The 26,800-nt window shown below is 40.3% G+C and overlaps 1 protein-coding gene across 1 annotated transcript in view; it reads left to right on the forward strand.

Annotated features, from left to right (window-relative positions):
* Positions 1–5,159: 5,159 nt before the first annotated feature.
* The window catches only part of htra3b (HtrA serine peptidase 3b), a 34,209-nt gene continuing 12,568 nt past the window's right edge, over positions 5,160–26,800 (forward strand). The window contains exons 1-4 of the mRNA XM_033610103.2: positions 5,160–5,905; positions 20,594–20,693; positions 20,872–21,004; positions 24,770–24,859. Of these exons, the coding sequence (XP_033465994.1) occupies positions 5,491–5,905; positions 20,594–20,693; positions 20,872–21,004; positions 24,770–24,859 (738 nt within the window). The 5' untranslated portion in view covers positions 5,160–5,490. The remainder of the gene's footprint in view (positions 5,906–20,593; positions 20,694–20,871; positions 21,005–24,769; positions 24,860–26,800) is intronic.

The following is a 26,800-nucleotide window of genomic DNA, read 5'->3' on the forward strand; positions in this document are numbered from 1 at the left end:
CTTTGTGTGTTCTTTTTGTGTCAAAAGTTTGTTTATGAATCATCTCAGAATAACTTGTAGTTTGAAGTTTAATACAGGCTTAAAAAATCCACCTACCTCAAGTAGTATTTCATACTTCCTTATGAAGCCACACATTACAGCAGCTCAAGATTCAGGAGCAAAAGACAAGGAAAAATGTGACTGAGTGATAAATAAAATGACACAAGATAAAAACATGATAAAATTACAAATATAGTAAAAATGAAGTATAGAATCCATACATTATATATTATATACAGTGCCCTCCAAAAGTATTGGAACAGTGAGTCCAATTCGTTTACTTTTGTTGTAGACTGAAAACATTTGGGTTTGACATCAAAAGATGAATATGAGATAAGAGATCAACATTTCAGCTTTTATTTCCAGGTATTTACATCTGGATCTGATACACAACTTAGAAGATAGCATTATTTGTAATGGAACACAAAATTTTTAGGTGAGCAAAAGTATTGGAACATACAAACTTAAAATAGATTAAAGTGAATGAGACTTAATATTTAGTTGCAAATCCTTTGCTTTCAATAACTGCATCAAGCCTGTGACCCACTGACATCACCAAACTTTGCATTCTTCTTTTGTGATGCTTTTCCAGGCTTTCACTGCAGCCTCTTTCAGTTGTTGTTTGTTTTGGGGGGTTACTCCCTTCAGTCTCCTCTTCAGCAGGTAAAATGCATGCTCTATTGGGTTTAAGTCTGGAGACTGACTTGGCCAGTCTAAAACCTTCCACTTCTTGCCCCTGATGAACTCCTTTGTTGCTTTGGCAGTGTGTTTTGGGTTGTTATCTTGCTGCATGATGAAGGATCTCCCAATCAGTTTGGTTGCATCTTTCTTTAAATTAGCAGACAAAATGTTTCTGTAGACTTCTGAGTTCATTTTGCTGCTGCCATCATGTGTTACATCATCAATGAAGATGAAAGAGCCCGTCCCAGAAGAAGCCATGCAAGCCCAAGCCATGACATTACCTCCACTGTGTTTCACAGATGAGCTTGTATGTTTGGGATCATGAGCAGATCCTTTCTTTCTCCAAACTTTCGCCTTTCCATCACTTTGGAAAAAGTTAATCTTTGTCTCATCAGTCCATAAAACTTATTCCCAGAATTTTTGAGGCTCATCTCTGTACCTTTTGGCAAATTCCAGCCTGGCCTTCCTATTCTTCTTGCTAATGAGTGGTGTGCATCATCCGGTGTAGCCTCTGTACTTTTGTTCATGAAGTCTTCTGCGAACAGTAGATTGTGATACCTTCACTCCTGCCCTCTGGAGGATGCTGCTGATGTCACTAACAGTTGTTTTAGGGTCTTTCTTTACAGCTCTCACAATGTTTCTGTCATCAACTGCTGATGTTTTCCTTGGTCTACCTGTTCGACGTCTGTTGCTTAGTACACCAGTGGTTTCTTTCTTCTTCAGGACATTCCAAATGGTTGTACTGGCTATGGCCAATGTTTGTGCAATGGCTCTGATTCATTGTCCATCTTCTCTCAGATTCACAATTGCTTCTTTTTCACCCATAGACAGCTCTCTGGTTTTCATGTTGGTTCCACCTCTAAATGCAGTCTGCACAGGCAAAACCTATCGTACCCAATCTGAAACTGAGCTCAGACATTCAGTGCTATTTATTGTTTGAATAATCAATGTAATTGGGAGACACCTGGGCAACAAAACACACCTGTCAGTCACATGTTCCAATACTTTTGCTCTCATGAAAAATGGGTGGGTTCAAACAAAAGGTGCTATCTTCTAAGTTGTGTATCAGATCCAGATGTAAATACCTGGAAATAAAAGCTGAAATGTTGATCTCTTGTCCCATATTCATCTTTTGATGTCAAACCCAAATATTTTCAGTCTACAACAAAAATAAAGGAATTGGCCTCACTGTTCCAATACTTTTGGAGGGCACTGTATACATTATATATAATTTTCACCAATACAGATGGTGTATGTCCATGATTGATAGTTGCACAAGATGACTGTAATACATGCATCAGTGTTTAGTAATTTACCTCAAAAAAATATAAATATTACTGCAGAGTAAGTCATAAAATATTGCACAAGCAGAAAATTGCACAAGATTGTTGCATAGTATAAATATAAAGGATATGGATAAGGATATGCACATGTAGCCCTATATGTATACAGGTCAATATTAATTATACATCTGACCAGCAGACTAAAAGCCATTTTTGACAGTTTTACTTGATACAACATGACTAAAAAGATAAATTATCAAAATAGCTGCTGGTTAATGCCAATTAATTTTAAAGATGCTATAGACAGCAGCTGGAGCATTAATATAACAGTAAACCACTATTTGCTATGTACAGGTGTAGCAGAGTAATGGTGTCCCTAAGCAGAGAATGAAGTCACGCTACGTCTGTGTATGTTGTTGTCTGAGCTTCTCTGTTTTTTGTTGTGGTAGACAGTCTGGCTGCATGTTCATGTTACTGCATGTTCATGTTACTGCATGTATGTCCCTGTGTGTGTATTCCACTGGCTAGCTGATCACTCCTGCTCTGTACTGTGCTCATATAGCGGTTACCACTGATTACACTGTCCCAACCCATGTAAAAACATAGCGCTACAGTATTAGCTGTGAGCTGTTCCGTTTGCTAGCAGCAAAGCTATGTTAGCAGCAGTGCTAACACCATCAACAGTACTAAACAATGACAACAGTGCTGACAGAGCTAACGTTATTATCCAAGGGGGGAACCGGAGGGTGGGTGCTATGCTTGTGTGATGACACCGTCCCGATATCAGTGGTAACCATCGTAGTGCAAATCAGTGAAAATTAGCTAGCCAGTGGGACACATGTATTAACATGTGCAGCTTGCCAATACAAACCACAGAGAAGCTCCGATTACAATACACACAGAGGTAGCTTGATGTCATTCTCTGCCCAGGACACCATTACTCCGCTAAATAGCAAATAGTGGTTTGCTGCTATATTAATGCTCCAAATGTGACATACAGAACCTTTAAAGAGAAGCACGGAGACTCTGTATCAATTTGAAATACAGAGCCGACGCCACAGAAGAGACCTCACAAAAGTAATAGTCACTCTAACAATGTATAACCCTACCAATTCAGGATGTGGTTAGCCTAGCTTAGCATAGAGGTGAGGGAAACAGTTAGCCTGGCTCTGTCCAAAGTTCAAAAACACATCTACCAACTCCCCTAAAGCTCTTTAATTAAAATGTTGTATCGTTTTATTTTTATTTTAATTAATACATGAGGAGAAATATAAAAATGACAATTTGCGATTTGTTGGAACTGTCTCTTAATACAAAGATTCTATAAACACAGAGGCCATGTCGTCAATAATTTCTGGGAATTTAGCAATGTAGGGGAACATTTGATTTTACAATTAAAAACAAATGTGAAAAAAAATCTGGCTATTTTAGAGCCAACAAAACACAAGTTAATAAAGGACTATGGCAAGGTACTGATTTTGGTGCCTATTGAATACCTTACTTTGAGGAATATAAAGCTTTTACCATTTTTTAAAAATTCAGATACAACAAACTACTAAATAAAGTAATAAAATATAAAAATAAAATTGAGTAAAAATGATACTATGAAACACTTACTGTCTACAACAATTCGTTACTTGCCACAAGTCCTGTAACTTAATGACAGCTCCAAATTGGAACTGAAGATGTCATGACTCTGGCTATCTGGCCTTACAGCTGCCAGGTGACAAACAGCTTGTAGAAAGCCCCAACATGGCTTCGTGGCTTCTTAGATAAAACAAACATGGAGCACTGAGCTGCCAACATACACCAAGCAAAAGCAGCAAATATTTTATACTGGAAACAGGTGATACTACAATAAAGTCCTTAATATAACTGCTCTTGGTCTCCATAGAGTGACAGAGGAATGAATCCTAAAACCTGGAAATGAGTTAGCATTTAAACACTCCTGGTTCCCTCGTCTTAAAGTCAATGAGTTTTATAAAATGGGTTTTTGGTTAGATGCCTGAAATAAGGTCTGTGGTTAACACAAGCTCAAGAGACTTTCATGTTTTGTTCTAAGACATAAAATGTGTGAGTAAATACCCCACTCATGAATTTTGAAGCTTTAAAAAGGTGGTTGCTAACAAGTGGCTAAATGAGACGTAGTGTCATCATGCTAAACACGTCTTTACAGCCTCATTGTGGTGAATATTAAGTCATACGACTGAGGTGTAGTTTATTTATAACCTAATGTGAGCTTTTTAGTTCTGCGGTGGTGTGTCTGTGTCACTCTGCAGTTACACCTCCAAAACACTGGTCGGTGGCGGAGGTTTCTGTGAAGTGCTGTTTAGCTTAAACACACATTAAACATGGCTTAATTGTCGCTATTAAGCCATGTTTAATGACAGACAGGAGGTCTGCGTCACCGCGACGCGTTTACAATTCTGGAGAGGTGCACGTTAGGCTACGGTGTAGGTTATGGCGTAGGCTCTACGACGTGGAGCCTATTAGCTACAGCGTCAATGCAGAACTATACATTTTTTTTTTGCCACAAAACTTATTTTCTGCAATAGCAAAATCCAATGGAAAAAACCCCAAATTGATTAATGCATTGACATTTGTGATTATATTCCACTACTTTATTTGTGATCTATCAACTTATACGTGGGGGGACTTTGAATAAGCCATTTGGGCTTCCTTCTTCTTCAACACTGAAATCACTTCTTCAGTGTATTTTGTATTTTATTATTTTATTATTTTATTGTGCAAATAAATAAACCAACCTTGTAACCCCAACCTCCATAAATATGTTTATATATCAATACAATTGATGACAAAAAGGGAAGAATGTTGGGAGACAACATTTACAATAAATAAATGAATTAAAAATTCAAATAAAGTGCTGGGTGCACTGAGGGGACTTGTTGCACTCATGAACCAAGTGTTTCTAAAAGTTATGCCAGAGCCCTGGTCGCAGCCTCCCCTCTTACTGTCCTCAGCAGACCTGGCAGAAACAAGGGAGAATGTGACTTACAGGTCTGTTTCTGAGGTCATACACGTTAACAGAGATGTTGCCAAAGTCTGAGCTCTGTCGCCACGCCTCCTGGAGCGCAGCTACTCCCCCTATCTCCTCCTCCCTCTCTCCGGCCGGTTTCACTGCAAGAGGCGCTCATCCTCCACACAGAGTGGATGTGCACTCTGCCTGGACAAAGAAACATCCAGCCTCACTCTGCTAAATGCTCTCTACCTTCAGCTGTCTCGCTTTCGCCTCTGGACGCACAATTACGCGCGGCTACAGGATAAGCTACACTGTCCAGTTTCTAAGGATCGCTTTACTCTGATGTATTTTTCATTGGTAAGAAGACATCTGCCCTACTGTCTTTCGTGTGTGTGGATTTCCATCTGGACAATCTGCAGAAAGTGATGAGCAGTGCGGAGTCAAGGACTGTGATCTCTGCGTAAACTTCTTTGCCCCTCTTTTAGTGTCTGTCCGCTCACATTAAAAATGCAAATCCTCCTGTACACAGCTGTGTTCCTTTACCTCAAGGAGTCTGCCAGCACAGAGCCAATAGACAAGTGTCCAACACGGTGCGATGTGAGTACCTGTCCGAGCCCCAGCTGCCCCAGCGGCTACGTGCCGGACCGCTGCAACTGCTGCCTGGTGTGCGCCCAGGGAGAGGGAGAGCCGTGCGGCCGCAAGGACGACCTGCCATGCGGGGACGGACTGGAGTGCAAACACCCGGCGGGCAAGCGACTCTCCAAGGGCTTCTGTCGGTGCAAGTTTAGCCACGAAGTGTGCGGCAGCGACGGGAAGACGTACGGCAACGTGTGCCAGCTGAAGGCGACCAGCAGGAAGGCGCAGCAGCAGGGACTGCCGAGCATCAGCCAGATCCAGAAGGGACCGTGTGAAGCCAGCACAGGTACGATTTACGTATTGGTGGTTTGATTTAGTAAACAAGACACACACCAGCACTGGACAGGCCGGCGCAAGAATTTGTTGGAGCCCTTTCCAAAACTACTCTAATTTTCCTTTGTACGTTTTTTTTTAAGTAGCCTAATACTGAAAGTTCAAGGTAGAGCTACGAGGCATTTGAACTGGTTGAATACATTATTAAATTTAAGAAAATAAATGAATAAAAACAGAGGAGAAAAGCATGAATGGATTTAAAAATAAACAGTATTATAGATTATACATTTAGAAAATATTAATTATTTGAAATGTATTTAGCCCAAGAGACTTTATAGGTCTTATCTAACAATAAAATCTGAAGTAAACACTTAATTATTATTGTTTTCAAATGTAGTCAATTAACAAAAAATATTATTATTATATTATATCAATCAAAATAAAAGAAAATGCTTTTTTTTTGCTTACCTGGGGGCTCCTAAGCTTGCAGAAACTTCTATACCTGTCAATTCCAGTTTTTTCATGCCTTGTACCAGGAAAAATGTGTGAATGAATGAGAACAAGTATGCTTTTCATTCAAATTAATTTGAGCACAACTAAGGTAAAGCCCAATCCTATATGTTGACGAAAAAAACAGCAAACCTATCTACTATTTTTTTGTGTCTGCTGTCAAAATCCAAATGCTACCTCACATAGCTCCCGGATGGTGTATGACCTTCATCGGGACTCACTAGGTTTCTCCATTTTGCATTTACATAGAGCACAACAGTGGCATTGGTTGCTGATAAGTCAGTGGGGCATTAATAGATGAGAGTGACAGCCGCCTACTGGAGCACTGCACTGCACTGCACTTATATGGCAGTTACTGCTGATATTGGAACTGCATTGCCACAGAAACCCACCCTCCACTTTCCCCCTGGTTAACACCACTAGCTCTGTCAGCATTGTTGCTGTTGTTTGGAGTTGTTTATGGAGTTAGCACCATTAGCTACAAGCCCCCAACTCAGCCACTTCTACGCTGAGAACAGTGTGCAGCCAACTCACTTGCTCAGAATTTAGCATAGCACCCCTTAAAGGAGCTGTTTACATCATTCAGAGCATCTGTGATTCAGAGTTTGAACGCAGTCTGAGGTCAGCGCTAAGAACAGCAACAGTACTAAAAGTTCTGCTATTGCGAAGACGCTTCGTCACCGTAAATCAGGAGGCCATTATCAGTAGTAACTGCTGTATGTGTGCAATGCAAAGTTGTGGCGATTAGCTAGCGTCGTTGGCTGCTAGTCCCCAGCTCAGCCCCCTTCACATTGAGAACCGTGTGCAGCCAACTCATATGCTCTGAATTTTGCCCAGCACCCTTTAAAGGAGCTGTATGCGTCATTCAGAGCATCTGTGATTCAGAGTCTGAGCCAGGATTGCCTGCACATGGCTCTCAACATGGAGGTGGCTGAGCCAGTGGCTAGCAGCTAAAGGTGCTAACAGTGCAAACAGTGCTAACAATGGCAATGGTGCTGACAGTGCGTCACTGTGAGTTGAGAAGGCCACTCCCCACTGAGAACCGTGTGCAGACAACTCATATGCTCTGAATTTTGCATAGAGCCTCTGTATATTTATGTTATGTTTATGTCAGATTTCTTGCCCCCATTTCTACTGTCATTTTAAGTGCTTCCAGATAAAATCCAGATGAAATTTAAGATGTTTTCTGTCACCAGAAAAAGATTAACCTTTGCCCTTTAGCAGTTTAGCTCCAAAAATATTTGTTTTACAAACTGCTATTTCTGAGACCATGAATGAACCCCAATCTGGTGTCAGTTTAGTAGAAATGTGTTTCCCACAATATCATGTTGACTCATCAAGAGAGTGTGGTCATGCCCATCACCCCCACGTCAATAAACCGCCCTGTGGTTTTTCTCTACTGTCTCCACATTAATAAGAGCCAGATTAATAATGCCTGGTCACCAGAGTAATGCTTCACAGTGCCAATAAACACTGGTTAGAGGGCAGGTGCAGGTTTAACAGCCTGTTAAAGCAGACCAGAACCAGTCATTTGGAACAGAGCAGACAGTGGGAATTAACCACACCTCCTGTAAAAAATTGTTATTCTGTCCTGCAGACGGGCTTAGAATAATTCCTCAACCCAAACATAGAGTTCATGTCCAGGCCTTGTTCTGTAAACATCGTTTGTGTCAGAGAGTGGAGCTGCTTCATGAAACCACATGAGGAGATTGTATCTCAGCTGTGGTGTGTGCTCAGACAGTTTCTCTCCTGTAAGGGGAGGGGGCTTCATCCATAAACTGAGAGTTCAAAGCAGTCCACACAGCTCTCAGACTGATGTGAGATCAGTGCTGATGTGTCTGGTGCTGATAGAGGATGGATTGGTGTATTACTTAAGCTTTATCAGAGGAGAATGTGAGATCATCCCAGAGATTTCTTACTCCAGTTATTAGATTATTTGCCACACAGCACCGTGACTCAAGGGAAATGTTAGTCAGCTGGTACAACGAACCACTTTGGTTAGATTGCCAAGATCTTCTGCTCATACTTTCACTGTCCCCAGAGCAGGGGCGGATCCAGATGCTGTAAACATTCAGGGCTCACCCCAAACCTTTAGGGGTCCAGGGGCATGCTCCCCCTGCGAGATTTTTTTCCCCATTTACAGCAGCTATAAGCACTATTTTTAAGCCATTTGAGATAACAGAATGCCTAAAAATCTGTACATCATGATAGTGGCTGAGGGAAAAATTGTTCTTTTAGGGCCTACATCCTATTTTGTATCTAATTCTTCTCCAACTGCCTTTATCATTCTGAATCCATAACACAACAAATATTTAAGATTACAAATTTTCACTCCTGCCACCTAAAAAGAGACTCAGATGTTACTGTTCTTAAGTTACATAATATAAGTAGGGTAGGAGTTTGGTGTAAACAGCATTACTAATCTTGAAACCTTTTTGTTAAACTGTGCTGGAGTAGAGTTTATAGATGAATGTCTTGCTGACAAATGTGCTACGTTTGAATCCATGCCATGATAATCTGGGCGGCTTTTATTGCAAATCAAAGATCCACAATAATGCAAAGTAAATGCAGTCTTTAATACTCTGAACTGAAGGTTAGGCCAACAACATTTTCTCAATCATATTAGATTTCTCTAGGGAAGCTTTTATGTGTCTTAAAAAGGTGGTTGCTAACAAGTGGCAAAATGAAAGTGCTAAATCCTTAAGACTCTGATGATCTCCTAATGTTTCATCTAGCTCATCTCATCTATGGAGCCATGGATTGGCACAAAATCTTGCACAGATGCTTATTGTTCCCAGATGATGAATCCTACTGACTTTAGTAATCCTCAGAATTGTCCTCTAGCGCCATCATCAGGTCAAAATGTCTGTTTTTCCAACACTTTGTTTTATGACCAAGTGCCTGCAAAACTAATGACATTCCCATCAGCCTCACGTTAACATACTAAACTAAGAACATTGGGATATTAGCATTGTCACTGTTAACATGTTAGCAACCACTTATCAGTGATCATCATTTTTACATTTACTTCACTTTGTCTTTTAATAACCTTAAACAAACGTTGAACCTTAACCTTGATCAAACTTACTTACACAACTTGTAGAAACAGCATTTTTAGTGAAATGTTATCCTGTCTATTCCCTCAGTTTGTGCATTTTTAAACAAAGGACTGTAATAGTGAACATGTGATTATAAGATTGTAAGATAGGCAATCTTAGTCAGGGTCTTCATTCAATATCCTTATGTCCTGAGGGTATAAGCTCTTCCTGAGCCTCTCAGTGTTGGCCTGGTGTACCCAGTACTTTCTTCCTAACCTCAAAAAGGAGAATAGGCAGTTATCTGGGTGGCTGGGATCTTTAATGATTCTCCTGGCTTTATTTTTGCAGCGCTTGTTGTAAACATCCTTGACAGGGTAGAGCGGTACCCAATTGTGTTCAGCTGAACGGACCAGTCTTTGCAGGGTCTTGAAGTCCTGTTGGGAGCTGTTTCTGTACCAGGCAGGCATTGTACATTTCTGCAAACAACAGATGTGTTAAATTTGTAGGTTTCACATGAAAGCATGTTGAAACTTTATGTTTCAATTTATAATTTTATGTTGTGACAATGCTGTGGTTTACGTGTGGTTAGGTTTAGGCACAAAACCACTTGGTCAGGGTTAGGAAAAGATCACGTTTGGCTCAAAAAAATAGTTCGGTCACCACAAACATGGCTGGAAAATTTCACTGGTCCTGAACAGTGGTCTGCAGCTTGGCAGACGTCTCACCTAGGTCTCACGCCAGCCACCATCCACTCCTCCTCCGAGAAACTCAACTCATATACATGTAATCTGGACTACATCACTTTAGGAATGTTGATATCATGCATGTAAAACAAACAGATTAATGCGTCTATAGTTTGCAGAAATGTACAATACCAACATTTTATCCTGGCGACCAGGCTGGCCAGTTTACTTCCTGGCAACTGCCCCTGAGCAAGGCACCGAACCCCTAAATGTTTGGGGTGCTGTGCTGCAGCAACCCATCATTCTGATATCTCTCCATATTGACGCATGTGCCCATGTGTGTCAATTAAGAAACAAATAATAGAATGACAAAAAAAGAATTTCTGTATAATTCATTCACGCATTTTTCGTACCCACTCATCGTCGCTGTCCGATGAAAAACACGTATCTCTACTTTTGACGATTTTGATTTTCTACAGTGCATGGAGTGTCCATAATATCCCCTAGCAACCGTTAGCGTTGGTTATCCAAATGACCAATGGAAAGACGTCTATTACATCACCTATTCAACACATATCTCCATTGAGTGTCAGAAGTGTCCATCAAAATCATCAAAAGTGGAGATACGTGTTTTTCATTGGACAGCGTCATTATACTGGTACAGGTTGTGGGTGTGCTGGAGCCTATCCCAGGGGTACACCCTGGACAGGTCGCCAGACTATGAAGACAGACAACCATTCATGATCACATTCACACCTAAATCAAATTTAGAGTCACCAATTAACCAACACGCATGTCTTTGGATTGTGGTAGGAGGCCAAAGCACCCAGAGAAAACTCCGGCTGACAGGGGAGAACATGCAAACTCCACAAAGAGACTCCAGTCGGCCTGAACCCTCTTGTTCTGAGGCAACAGTGCTGAGTCTGACCACTGCACCACCATGCTGCCCAATTTCTTTATTATGTACTTTTTAAATACATTACGTTTATTTAAGTCCTGTCCAGACAGATACTCAGCATTTTAAAAGTATACCTCTCTTGATAATACACCTCTTGAATCTATTTTTCACATAGAGCTGTGTTTCATCAGAGCACAATATGAGTCATGTAAAAACTGAAACAGTAGTAAAAGATTTTACTAACCTGTTAGACACCAGGGACCAGTTGCACAAAACACCTTAAGTTTTCTCCTTAAATATGACACTTAAGGCTTAATTTCTTCTTAGCTGAGGGACTTACCTTAGTTAAGGAAAAATGTTAATTCATTTACTGTGTTGAAAGAGATTTTACAGCAGTAAAAGTTTCCATGGAGATTGTTTGCTTGGACTCACACTTGTAATGCCTGTTATCATCTCATAAAATTGACTTACAGTTAGATAGTGGAAAAAATGGCAGAAATAAAAAAGACAAGAAAACCATATTGGCCAGAGGAGGAAAAAATTGAACTTCTGGTGGAATACAATCATAGAAAGCACAAACTGCAAAGTAAATTTGATCCCCAAACACCAGAAAACAGAAAACGATTGTCGGAAGAAACTGCAACGGAAATTAATTAAGTCAAATCTATAATGTAAACTCAAAAGTGGGTTCTCTGGTAGCAGAACAGTCTTCTCGGGTGTGTTAGTTGTTTTCATTTATCACCATAAACCCCATTGTGTTACAGTTAGGATAGAGTCAGAGGTACCTTAAAGGGCCAGTGTGTAATATTTGGCATGGTTTATTGTCAACCTGAATCTGAATCTGAATATTCTACCCATTAATATGTTTATATAAGTGTATAATCACTATAAAATAAAATTTGTTTGGTTTTCGTAGCCTTATAATTATGCTTTTATATATATATATATGTAGCAAGGGCCTTGCTTTAGAGAGGTCGCCATCTTGTGCCGCCATGTATGTACGGCAGACCGAGCGGACAATCCAGCCAACCAGAGAATGCGTTTCGCGTGTATAAATGAACCAACGAAGACAGCGGAAGGAAGGAAGAAGGAGGAGGAAACAGCAGAGAGTGTTAGTAGTTTGTCGATAGAGAGTAGTAAAAAGATTTTTTAGTTATAAAGTTTGCGAAGGACCACACTTACCACGCAACAGGAGAGAATAAACCCAAACCGTCATCTGCGAGGAAAAGAAGACGCAACTTCACTCCTTGTGATGCACTCTCTGTGGCGCTTTTCCTCCTGATGATATATCTCCCCAAAGATGGTAGCAGTAGCACCGAATCCCATTCTGTGCATTCAGCCTCTCTTCTTGTCCGCTCAGCATCAAACACATGGAGTTCCTCATCTGTATGCTCCGGCTCAAACAGATATGGCTCTGGGTCTGTGTCCGCTACAAGAAACTCTTCAAAATCGCGTTCAAAGTCGTCCATTGCAGCTACTATAGTCCGGAGATATTGCTAGGCTAAATAAACAGCTGAGCTCTGTTTACCGGCTACCCTGTCAGTCAGTGTGCAGGCTGGAGATTGGTGGAGCAGAGAGGGGAGGGGGTCCCCACTTAGGATAGTAAATGAGTATGTGTGTATGAAGTGTGTCTGTTACGCTAGAAGAGTCAGAGTTTGGGACGGAGTCTTTTACCCCCTGGAGTGTTACGGGAGTTTTTGGAGTGCTCAAATAAACTGGCCTTTTTCCTGAATGCTACTTTGGTCTCCTGCTCGTGAGGGATTCATTACAATATTGTAACATGGTTTAGATTTCTAAATAAATATTCACCTCGTCGCTAGATAGACCTACTCCTGAAAAACTCGTGCGCAAGGCTTTTTGTCCCTACGAGGCCACCGTCATTTACCCGACAGGAGGGGTGAGCGAGTGAGCCCTGCAATCTAGAATTTGACCACTGATGTCACTGTTTTCAACCCATTTTACACACTGGCCCTTTAAGTATTTTTTTTTTACCTTGCTTTGGTCGCTAAGATCTTTTGTGCAATGGGGATTCCTCAAGTATGAGACAAAGACAAGGAGAAAACCATAAATATTTAAATGAACATTAAGGAGAAGACTTAAGGATGTTTTGTGCAACCAGTTTCATTTTGAGAAAACCTTAACTAGGACTTTCAGGAAAATCTTAACTTCAGGTGTTTAATGCAACTGGCCTCAGACCTTTATGTTGAGCAGTATTCACTGTCCGTTTGCTACCATCTGTCATTCCAGGGGAAGACAGCATGTGATTGCAGCTCTGAAATATGTTTATTAGTTCCATGTAAAGAAAAAACCCACATATGTTGTGGGTACGTACCGTACACAAGACAAGACTTTGAAAGAGGATCAAAGATTTCCAAGTCTTGTCTTGTGTGCGGTACGTAACCACAAGATTATGTGGGTTTTTTCTTTACATAGTTGTACTTTTGCCACAGTACTAGCACCTTGACTTATGCTGTGCACGGGCGTTTTTCTACTTTTGATGTTTATTGGTTCCTTTAACTAATACTTCAGGTTCAGTGGCAAAGAACCTTCACTCTGCTTTGTGCCCCATTCATTTCCATTCATGTGAATCTTCTGAACCAGCATAGCATCAGGTGTAAATTAGCAGCAAAACTAAAATAACTCTGTCCAAGCTTAATTAATACTCAGCTACAGTAAAGAGAAAATATAGTGTCAATAAATATAGCAACCAAGATGGTAAAGTAAGTGTCTAATTCTGCAGACACACACTCGAACACACATGGCCAGTATCATGTGGATCAGTGCCAGCTTGTGTTCTTTTACAGTCCCTCTCCTGTCCTTACTACTGTACCTGTTTCTCATTTAGACTACTGTCTCCATTCAAAACCAAAGGTTACTGGCCATAAAATAATCATCCTTCCTTCACGACATGCTGTTTTACTCTCCTCATCTGTCCCACATTCTCTCCATCTCTCTCTCTCTCACGCTCTCCCACTGTGCAGTCTGAACTTTCCTGCCGTTTACTAAACTTGTAAAAGTAGAGCATGACCGCGGCTTGGAGGAAGTGTTTCACACAGACTGCAGACAAACACATTTACCACAGTGTTCCAAACAAAGGTAGACCTTCAGTTTTAAGCTTCATCTCCTCCAGCCAGTGAGTTCAGTTAATTTCTGTACACTGGGAAAATCCACTTGTAGGGATTTGAGTTATGTTACCTTCATTTTTATGAGCTGTGTGAGATTGTGCAGTTCCCAGATTTTAGGGATCCTTATGTACAGCTATTGTGCATCAAGGTGGCTAGTTAATTGAATTGATTTGATTTGATTTGATTTGATTTGATTTGATTTGAATTGAATTGAACTAAATTGAATTGAACTGAATTTAATTTAATTTAATTGTTTATTTATTTTCAGTTAAATTTCTTTAAATTTGACACAAATGTCCACTTGTACTCAAGAATAAACTGATTACAATTTGGTGGCTGCAGGTCAAAGGTCAAGGTCACTGTGACCACATAATAGGTGTTTTTGGTTCTAACTCAAGAATTCTTATGGTAATTATGACACGAACATCTAATAGGATAAAATGATAAAGTAATGACATTTTTATCCTCCCCATCATATAATACATATAAGTCTTGTTTTGGGCTCGAAATATTACTAAAAAGAACTCAGTTCAGTAAATACAGTATTTCATTCTTATGTACTTAGTTGACATTTTGTAGCAAATGCTGGCATGACATAGTAAGAGATCATGGAGTGTACATATTTTTTATGGAGACTACCTCATGCTGATGCTAGGGTTACAAAATCATTTGGAATCGGCCTTTGAGGACCATAAATATTCACAGTAAGTTTGGCTCTTTAGAGAAATTGCTCTGAAACAAAGTGGACAGAATGTGTGTTTAGTGCTGATGAATGAAACAGATTGCTGCTCTACTGACTGCTACAGTCGTCAGCACAGTCCCCACTCAGGAGGTTACAGTCATCTGAAACACACACACACATACACACATACAGTATACCAATGGGAGATATCAACTGAGGAAACAGGAAGCCCCTGCAGCCCAGAGTTGTGGCAGACTCTATTTACATTTCCTTTGATCACAAACCCTTTATTTTGTCTGGGTTAAAAGGGTATGTGGCTGGCACACACCCACCCACACACACACACACACACACACACACACACTATGTCAGTAGAGCATTATATGCTTACAGGCGTGGTTAACTAAAAATATATGGGTGACTGACCTACAAGTCCCAACTCCCAAATCGTTTTGTAAATTATCCATCAGCCCATTTAGATTAGTACTAGAGAATTTGAAGAAAATTGTCCTAGATTACCAAGGCAAAAACAATTATTCTTATGTTTTGTTTTGTTTTTTATCAAGAAAGTCCCTTCCTCCTTGAACAGTAGAAGTCAGCACTTAAAACCTCATGGTTGATATGATCATATACAATAAATTTCAGTGTTACTCTTGCGTCTTTAATTGATACAGTACAGGCCAAAAGTTTGGACACACCTTCTCATTCAATGCCTTTTCTTTATTTTCATGACTATTTACATTGTAGATTCTCACTGAAGGCATCAAAACTATGAATGAACACATGTGGAGTTATGTACTTAACAAAAAAAGGTGAAATAACTGAAAACAGGTTTTATATTCTAGTTTCTTCAAAATAGCCACCCTTTGCTCTGATTACTGCTTTGCACACTCTTGGCATTCTCTCGATGAGCTTCAAGAGGTAGTCACCTGAAATGGTTTCCACTTCACAGGTGTGCCTTATCAGGGTTAATTAGTGGAATTTCTTGCTTTATCAGTGGGGTTGGGACCATCAGTTGTGTTGTGCAGAAGTCAGGTTAATACACAGCCGACAGCCCTATTGGACAACTGTTAAAATTCATGTTATGGCAAGAACCAATCAGCTAACTAAAGAAAAACGAGTGGCCATTATTACTTTAAGAAATGAAGGTCAGTCAGTCCGGAAAATTGCAAAAACTTTAAATGTGTCCCCAAGTGGAGTCGCAAAAACCATCAAGCGCTACAACGAAACTGGCACACATGAGGACGACCCAGGAAAGGAAGACCAAGAGTCACCTCTGCTTCTGAGGATAAGTTCATCCGAGTCACCAGCCTCAGAAATCGCAAGTTAACAGCAGCTCAGATCAGAGACCAGATGAATGCCACACAGAGTTCTAGCAGCAGACCCATCTCTAGAACAACTGTTAAGAGGAGACTGCGCGAATCAGGCCTTCATGGTCAAATAGCTGCTAGGAAACCACTGCTAAGGAGAGGCAACAAGCAGAAGAGATTTGTTTGGGCCAAGAAACACAAGGAATGGACATTAGACCAGTGGAAATCTGTGCTTTGGTCTGATGAGTCCAAATTTGAGATCTTTGGTTCCAACTGCCGTGTCTTTGTGAGACGCAGAAAAGGTGAACGGATGGATTCCACATGCCTGGTTCCCACTGTGAAGCATGGAGGAGGAGGTGTGATGGTGTGGGGGTGTTTTGCTGGTGACACTGTTGGGGATTTATTCAAAATTGAAGGCACACTGAACCAGCATGGCTACCACAGCATCCTGCAGCGACATGCCATCCCATCCGGTTTGCGTTTAGTTGGACGATCATTTATTTTTCAACAGGACAATGACCCCAAACACACCTCCAGGCTGTGTAAGGGCTATTTGACCAAGAAGGAGAGTGATGGAGTGCTGCGGCAGATGACCTGGCCTCCACAGTCACCGGACCTGAACCCAATCGAGATGGTTTGGGGTGAGCTGGACCACAGAGTGAAGGCAAAGGGGCCAACAAGTGCTAAACACCTCTGGGAACTCCTTCAAGACTGTTGGAAAACCATTTCAGGTGACTACCTCTTGAAGCTCATGGAGAGAATGCCAAGAGTGTGCAAAGCAGTAATCAGAGCAAAGGGTGGCTATTTTGAAGAAACTAGAATATAAAACATGTTTTCAGTTATTTCACCTTTTTTTGTTAAGTACATAACTCCACATGTGTTCATTCATAGTTTTGATGCCTTCAGTGAGAATCTACAATGTAAATAGTCATGAAAATAAAGAAAACGCATTGAATGAGAAGGTGTGTCCAAACTTTTGGCCTGTACTGTATGTGTGATTCAGACTCCATGCAGGTCATGAACTCTTTCACGTGCTGTTTGAAACACCTTCCATCTGGTCTGTGCACCTCTCTGGGGAGGAATCCTCATTCACAGAGAAAGTCATTTATTTGAGCTCTCTACCAGCAGCAGCTGCAGTGGTGTCTCTCTATGGAGGTGTACATTACCCTGTTGATGGAAAATCCTTTTGACTTTTTATATGCAAAGACATGGCCTGTGTCAGTGGGTCATACTCCTGCCATGGTGATCTGTGATCAGTTTAGAAATTAAAGCTGCACTAATCCATGTTTTTATATTAGTGGATCAAATGACTATGTGACGTGTCAAAGTATCACCATAGTCGATTATGGTAATTATTGTACAGAGTTATCAGTAACTCTTTATGGAGCTTCTGAGCATTTAACGGGGCAGTGGTGCCCCCAGAAAGTGGCTAGATGGGACAACTGAAAATCTTGGGGTGGCATACCGAAACTAAAAGCCATAACTGAATTTCAGGAATTCCATTATGCTGCTGAAGTATACAGGCTAGTTAAGAACTATGTCAATTTGAGGGTTAATTGCGTCAAGTTTGGGGGAAAATCATAGGTACCCGTAGAATCCATTTTTACTCGGCTATCTTGAGGTGAGAGTTCAAGGGGCCCTTTGGAAATGGCCATGCAAGTTGTTCCACTGCCAAGATTTAGTCTAACTTTGAAGCTTTATTTAGCTTCCTTCCTGACGGGTACCAATTGATGCCCTACATTGTCTAGTTTCATTAGATACTGCTACCCTTGCTACCCTACCCTAGTTTGAAAATGAGCGTGCCACAGAATTTTAAAGACGGTAATGGTGGCCTCCATTTACTGAGGTTAGTTAATTCAGTTTTATCTATGAAGCCCAATATCACAAATCACAATTTGCCTCACAGGGCTTTACAGCATATGACATTCCTCTATCCTTTGGACCCTCACAGCGGATAAACTCCCCCAAAAAACCTTTTAACAGGGAAAAAATGGTAGAAAGCTCAGGAAGAGCAACTGAGGAGGGATCCCTCTTGCAGGACAGACAGACATGCAATAGATGTTGTACAGGACAGATCAACATAATGAATTTACAGTTATCCATATGACAAAATGATACTTAAAGAGAGCCAGAGCCAGAGAGAGATGCAGGACAGACAGTAATGATAATAGCTACAATAACATTCATTTTAGTAATAATATTATAGTAATAATAACGGTAAATGTGGTACAATATGTTGTAAGTATATATGAATATATGATAGTATGTATGTATATGACAATAATCATGTGTGTATAGTAACAGTAGAAGTATGACTCATAATAACAGCAGTAGTATGAGGCATCAAGCAGGACCACGGCAGCAGCACAACCACATCACACCATTCAGGCGCAGCTGCGACAAGTTAACCTGCGAGACAGTGGAGCACAAAGGCTCCAAAGAAGAAGCCGAGTTAGTGACATGCAGTAATAGGACCAGACCTTAACCACAGGGCATCATGATGATTTCGGAACGGACTTCGGAACAATGAGTTTAATATGGTCGGAACAATGGGATGTCGAACCAATGGGAGTCCCCCACCCCCTGGGGATGCCATTGTTTAAGGGTCTGCTGGATATGTAAATAGGCAATAGTTCGCAATCAAGTCTACATCAACTTGATGAGATGATAATATGTTAAAGTTTGGTTCACAGCAAAATAAATAAATAAATAATAATTTCTGTTCATCAAGACAAATTTAAAGGAAAACTGCAGTTTACAGTTTTATTTTCATTGCCTCTAGTTAAACCATTGTGTTCAACTAGTGAATTCATTCAGACCTTGGAACGTGCTGGTATCACTCAAAAACAAGCAGTAAGACAATCATACAACTTTTAAACCTTTGCCCTTTGTTATAGCTTACAATATTAACATTTAATGAGAAATACAATTGAAACAATGCAATCAAAGCTTAATGTTTCACTGTGTCTGCCAGATACACAGCCACCACCATATGACCCAAGAAATGTAATTCTATTATTTTTCTTTTAGGTCTGTTCTCAAATCTACTAATGGTAAAACTTTAAAGCCACTGGCTTGAGCCTTTGGTTGGACTGTGTCTGTCATTTGAGAATCTCTTTTCAGTCTAAAATCACAAACCACAGTTTCCTCAAAGGTGTAGAGACAACATATAACTCATTATTTCTGGTAGACCTCGGCAATGTAAACTTAGTTTCCACAAGTGCTGCCAGGTTTGCGCCATTAGGTGGGTTTGTTAATGTTTGGGTGGTGAAACAGAGGGGATTGCTTTGCAATGTCCTGACACAGATTTACTCTCTACATTTGACTGTGTTCACTGCATATTTCAGGAATTAAATCAGAGAGCACGCAGAAAAAGTATTTACTGTAAGTGCCATCATCAGAAACTGTTAGATATGAAGGACATACAGTGACAAAACTGAGTTAGGTGCCTATTTTGCATCCTGTTGTGTGGATAAAAATTCCTAACAGCTCTTCAGAAAGTTGCAGTTCTTTCAGATTTCTCAGCAGTTACTGTAATTTAACGTTAGCTAACTGCTAACGTTAACGTCAGCAAGCTTACCTCACTGACCTGGGTTGAATTCACCTTTAGCTGCTGCTGTCATGAAGTCAGAGGCTGGCGGCTGTGTGCTCTCTGTGTGTGTGCAGTGAGTTTCTTTTTCATTGCAATTCATTGTAACGTCAGGAGATGTTTATCCTTACTTTCTACGTGACTGTAGTTAAAATAACACCTTAAAACACACTGTTTTGGGGTTTTGCTTTGTCATCAGCATCTACAGTAGAGGTGCTCTTCATGTGCTCTCCTTCCTACACTCAATCCCTGCTTTTAGAGCAGACTTGTTGTGACGAAGGTATAAATAGCAAGTGTAGTGAAGTAAAAAGTAGAGTACTGGTTAAAAAAATATACTCAGGTTAGAAGTAGAAGTAGTGTTAAAACAGGAACTTGAAAAATACTTGTTCCTTAAAAATACTACTTTTTTTTTTTACTTGTGACACATCACTACCCACCCCTGATATTACCCTGAGTTCACGTCACAATATTTCCTACCAAACTTATGCAGATGATACCCTGTTAAGCCTTTCTTTTAATCCTAACTTTTTTAAGCAGACTGGTTGGGAAATCTTTGCTAATCTTACCAATCATACTGTCAGAACTGCACTTTCTTACCTAGCCATGTAATGCCGGTGTGCAAGACTTTAGGATTCCATTCTGAACCGTCTTAAAGTTTTAAGGTACATCACACAACTCATGTCATGCCTCCTTTAGATCTATCCCTTTAATTCATGACACTGATGAAGCCTTATTAACATCCCAATTAGATTACTGTAACACACTTTCTTCTGGTTTATTTCAGTCTGATTTTAATTTTGTTTATTTATTCCTAAATGAAAGTGTCGACTGTTTATTAAAATACATAATTCTTTTTGCCAGTATAGGTCCTTCACATCCTGCCAGTCCTCGTTACAAGTTTAACTTCATAGCTGATGTGGTGGAGAAAATCGCTCCTGCTGTGGTCCACATCGAACTCTTCCTCAGGTACTGACTGTGTATGAGTGTGTGTGATTGTGTGTGTTTTGTAGAGGTTTCAAAGAGGTTTCACAAAGTATATCCTATTTATAATGGGTATGGGTAATAGATAATGGGATGAACAAAATGATCAGCAATCACATTTTCTCTGTAAGCCAGTACAACTGAATTCACTGATTTTCCCCAGGCATCCTCTGTTTGGTCGGAACATCCCTCTGTCAAGTGGGTCTGGGTTTGTGATGTCAGATAACGGACTGATTGTCACCAACGCCCATGTAGTCTCCAGCACCACACCAGTGTCCGGTCAACAGCATCTCAAGGTACCAATCACTTGTGCTTCACTTTAAATACTCGCAGAGGTGACGATATACAAAACCCAAAACCAGTGAAGTTGGCACGTTATGTAAATCGTAGATAAAAACAGAATACAATGATTTGCAAATCCTTTTCAACTTATATTCAATTGAATACACTGCAAAGACAAGATGTTTAATGTTCAAACTGAGAAACTTTATTTTTTTTTTGCAAATAATCATTAACTTAGAATTTAAAGGCAGCAACACATTGCAAAAAAGTTGGCACAGGGGCCTTTTTACCACTGTGTTACATCGCCTTTCCTTTTAACGACACTCAGTAACCGTTTGGGAACTGAGGAGACCAATTTTTGAAGCTTTTCAGGTGGAACTCTTTCCCATTCTTGCTTGATGTACAGCTTAAGTTGTTCAACAGTCCGGGGTCTCCGTTGTCGTATTTTACGCTTCATAATGCGCCACACATTTTCAATGGGAGACAGGTCTGGACTACAGGCAGGCCAGTCTAGTACCCGCACTCTTTTACTATGGAGCCATGCTGTTGTAACACGTGCAGAATGTGGCTTGGCATTGTCTTGCTGAAATAAACAGGGGCGTCCATGAAAAAGACGTTGCTTGGATGGCAACATATGTTGCTCCAAAACCTGTATGTACCTTTCAGCATTAATGGTGCCTTCACATATGTGTAAGTTGCCCATGCCTTGGGCACTAATACACCCCCATACCATCACAGATGCTGGCTTTTGAACTTTGCGCCTATAACAGTCCGGATGGTTCTTTTCCTCTTTGGTCCGGAGGACACGACGTCCACAGTTTCCAAAAACAATTTGAAATGTGGACTCGTCAGACCACAGAACACTTTTCCACTTTGCATCAGTCCATCTTAGATGAGCTCGGGCCCAGCGAAGCCGGCGGCGTTTCTGGGTGCTGTTGATGAATGGCTTTCGCTTTGCATTGTAGAGTTTTAACTTGCACTTGCAGATGTAGCGACGAACTGTAGTTACTGACAGTGGTTTTCTGAAGTGTTCCTGAGCCCATGTGGTGATGTCCTTTACACACTGATGTCGGTTTTTGATGCAGTACCGCCTGAGGGATCGAAGGTCACGGGCATTCAATGTTGGTTTTCGGCCTTGTCGCTTACGTGCAGTGATTTCTCCAGATTCTCTGAACCTTTTGACGATATTACGGACCGTAGATGATGAAATCCCTAAATTTCTTGCAATAGCTCGTTGAGGAATGTTGTTCTTAAACTGTTCGAAAATCAGCTCACGCATTTGTTCACTAAGTGGTGACCCTCGCCCCATCCTTGTTTGTGAATGACTGAGCATTTCAGGGAAGCTGCTTTTATACCCAATCATGGCACCCACCTGTTCCCAATTAGCCCGTTCACCTGTGGGATGTTCCAAATAAGTGTTTGATGAGCATTCCTCAACTTTCTCAGTCTTTTTTGCCACTTGTGCCAGCTTTTTTGAAACATGTTGCAGGCATCAAATTCCAAATGAGCTAATATTTGCAAAAAATTACAAAGTTTACCTGTTCGAACATTAAGTAACTTGTCTTTGCAGTGTATTCAATTGAATATAGGTTGAAAAGGATTTGCAAATCATTGTATTCTGTTTTTATTTACGGTTTACACAACATGCCAGCTTCACTGGTTTTGGGTTTTGTAGGTGTATTTCTTAACTTTGAATAGAGCCGGGCTAGCTGTTTCCCCCTGCTCCCAGTCTTTATGCTAAGCTAGGCTAACCACATCCTGACTCCAACTCTGTACTTAATGCACAAATGATATTGGTATGGATCTAGTATCAAAAGCAAGTAAGTGCATCTCCCAACATTTTTTTATGCTTTTAAGAGCCTCTTTACACTTAAAAATGCATTTCAGTTATCCGACCACAGGTGGACAGTTGAGACACATCGCTGCTCACACCTGTGTCTATCATGCATCTCCAGCTCATCACTTGTGCTCAGATTTCGTAACTGCCTACATCACTTATAGTAGAAGGTCAAAGGGCCTAATGCACAGTTATCATGTTCACATTCTTGCTAGCTACTCGCTATCATGCTCGCTAGTCACAGTAATGGTGTGTCAGTACAGCTGGAGAAATAGCAGTCATCAAAATTCAGCAACTACAGGGCAAAAAGATGGACGGTCATGCAACTCTTCATCCAACCTGTCATAAAACGTTATAGACTGGTAGCATGCTGTTACCAAAACAACTACCACATCCTGTGCTGATCACATAGTCCTTGTCGGGGACACATCAGGATGCATTAGCTTTTACACTACAAAAGATATGTGGTCTAATGTACCCAGACCACCTCGGCTAGTGGTTTGAGCGATTGGATCACAATAAGTCTTAGTGGTCATTTACACCTGAGCTGTCCACATGTGATCTGATCATTCAAAACACATAGATACCAGGGATAAACACACTATAAGATGTGGATCAGCTCAAGTCAGACTTGTCCAACATTGATACAATCAACTCAGTCTCACTCTGAAGTCGTAGATCACTGGCACTTGGTCAGTGACTTCTGGCATCTGATACCGACGAAAAAGCCATCCGTTCACGTCAGCATGATACCTGGCTGGTCTCTGTTGGGTGAGTGGGAGTAGTGGTGGATGGGTCCAACATCCACCGATTTTCACCCAGGAGGCCAGTGATTGCTTACCATTTGAATGTAAAGCCAAACCCTGTTCTTTTATCCTAAACCCAACACGTGCTTTTGCTGCCTAAACCCAACCACGTACGTGTGTTGGCAAAAGGAAAAAAACATCAATCTACGGTGCTTAACTGATGTAGTGCGTTTTTTTTAAAGAGTCTGGACATAAACTGTACATTTTCTGTGAAAACAGAAGTGTATTTTGAAAACAGAAAATGCACGTAACAGGCAGAAGTTGACACGGCACACCTAGTGGTGCCTTGCACGTCATATCTCAGCGTGAAAAGTCCATGACCAAATGGCGATATGTGATGAGGTGATGCAGCTAGATGAATTACTGATTGAGTGTAGACCTGAGCTAGAACTGATTTTAGAGTGTTAGAGTCAACAAATATTGTATTTATACAGTATTGTTTCATGGTTTTACCCACCCTAGCAAGAATAAGAATTTGATGTTGAGTGCAAATATTTGGCAAATATAATAAAGTTTGGAACTGGTACCAGGCTATTTGCCAAATCAAAATATAAGCAATGAGGTTCGAAAATGATATCTCGTAGAACCACAATTGGCTCAAACACAGCTTAGTTTGCTTAGAAGGTAGTTATACCTGATACGAAGCTTATTTCATATAAATGGATCAAAACAATCCCAGCTGGCCACCAGTGTTTTTAGACATTGATATTTGGTTGAATTGAGTTCGTGACATTGGGTCACCAAAATTTAATGTCAGGACAACATCAAATGCCAATGTCCATTTTACGTAGAATACTGACGACAAATGGCATTGATATTTTGTTGGTTCTAAGCTGTGTTGGTAAGTAACAAAAATCCAGCATCTTCCAAATGTCTCATGCCAAAGTCATGTTGACATAGAATAACAACATTTAGTCGTGAGGTATGGGTGATAAAACCAAACGTCAGCAAAATATCACAATGTTAACGTCAAAATGTTGTCAGCTCGATTTTTATTCCAACCAAAATTTAACATCTGTCCAATATCAGAGTCCAATGTCTTTCCAGAGTACCAGCTGGGAATCCTTTGCTACAAATTAGGTTTCATTTGAGAGGCTACATTCCTTCCATTCTCATTCTTCCATTCTTTCCTGCAGGTCCAGATGCATAATGGTGATGTATATGAAGCCAGCATAAAAGACATTGACAAAAAATCAGACATTGCCACCATCAAAATCAATACACAGGTGAGTCCACTGCTTATGGGATTTTCTCAACAAGCAGGAATGAATTTGTTTTGCTGCCAGTTTGAGCCACCGTTGTAGTCCAGCTAAAAGAAGCCAGCAACAAGGAATCTTTCACTAAAACTTGTAGAAGTACAGTGGAGATATGCATCAGAGTACATGTTCCATTTGTTTAAACTTGGTTTCTGTCCTCTCTTTGAATGTTCTCTTAGGCTGCTTTAAAGGAAAAGGACATGTTTATACAGAGTGAAATAGCCTAAACCAAATTCCATCAGACTATATTATAAGTGTCTTGTGCTTCATTTGTTATACATTCCAGAGATGGGTCTAATAAATTTCCATCCCTCCATTCTAAGAAAATGTGAAATTAGCAACAGAAAGTAAACAAACTGTACTGGAGGACTGGACTTGAGTTTTTTTTTCTTTACCCGTGGCATGCAGCTAAAAGCTTCTAACCAGATGTGCATGAGACCAACATCTGGTGTACAACTGAAGTGAGGATGGGGAAACCATAAACTACAAGAAAGACATTGTCAGGCCAGGGCTGACCAGATTGTTGTCTGTTGTTAACACTGTAGATTGCAGCGGATTGAGAGACACTCATGTTTAGATGACTGCAGACATGGCACCTCATTGAAGACATAAAGATAACTAGGCCACACTATACATTGTTTCTATGATTTTTGACAGTACTTTTAGATGTCATGATGTTCTTGTGGTCATGTGTGCAGTTTTCCCAGAAGTCAATTTTAATTGATTTGTAATGCACAGCATGTGTTTGCAAAAATAGAGTCACAGATATGTCAGTGGAAAATGTTAACTTAATATTCCGTTCTTTCTTTCTTTCTTCTGTTTTTGGTTTAAGTTTCTCATACAATAGAATGTACTGCTAACCAACATGAGTTAGCATTTTAGCACCCCTGGTTCCCTAGGGTCAATGGGTTTTTGGAGTGTGTTTTGGTAAGATGACTGAAATAAGGTCTATGGTTAACACTGGCTTAAGAGACTTTCATATTTTCTGTGACATAAAATATGTCAGTAAATAACCCACTACTAAATTTTGTGTCTCAAAAAGGGCAGTTGCAAACAAGTGGCTAAATGAGACTACAGAATCTCACCATGCTGCCCTCAGTGAAAATGAAGCTTTTATTTACCTTTATTTCACAGATAAGAAACCATAAATTGGGAAGACAATAAAGCCTGTGGTGTTAATTTGGGAAAATTATCTTGCTGAATGTTTGTTTACCACAGATCTTATTTTTTGCAAAATAGTAATCCATATAATCCAAGATCTAATGGAAAAATCCTGTTGGTTTTATTACAAGGGAACAAGGGTGATGCCAATTTCCATATATGCCTTCAGAGAAATGTCATCCCTGGAGCACACTATATCACTACCTGACATTTTCTAACAGAGACCAAGAAAGACTGTAGGGTTAACTCCCAAGTGTGTTGACCACTAGCAGTGCTGTTGAGGAGTGTTTTGATGAGCAGGTCAGATAAACCCCCCATTTTTTTTGTGCAGTACAAAAGTAAAATAGGACAAGAAGAATATCCAATAAAAAACAATGTGGGTTCAAACCTATCAGATGTCTAGTGTGCAGGATTTGGGGGGTTATAATGGCAGAAATGATAATATTTGTATGTTTTCATTAGTTTATAATCACTTGAAAATAAGAATTGTTGTGTTTTTGTTACCTTTGAATGAGTTGTTTATAGCTGCATACGGAGCAGGTTCTCTTCAAAGGAGTTCACCATTTTGTTTCTGCAGTAGCCCACAACAGACAAACCAAACACTAGCTCTAAATGGAATCTTTTCCATTTTTATGTTTTTGTGTCGGCCATAGTAGTTCTCCTACATGCATGGCAGATGGGAGAAGTTTCAGTTAGTTGCAATGTGCAACCTCAACACTAGATGCCACAAAATCTTACACACTAGACCTT

This window comes from Epinephelus lanceolatus, chromosome 22, assembly GCF_041903045.1.
Source record: "Epinephelus lanceolatus isolate andai-2023 chromosome 22, ASM4190304v1, whole genome shotgun sequence".
NCBI lineage: Eukaryota > Metazoa > Chordata > Actinopteri > Perciformes > Serranidae > Epinephelus > Epinephelus lanceolatus.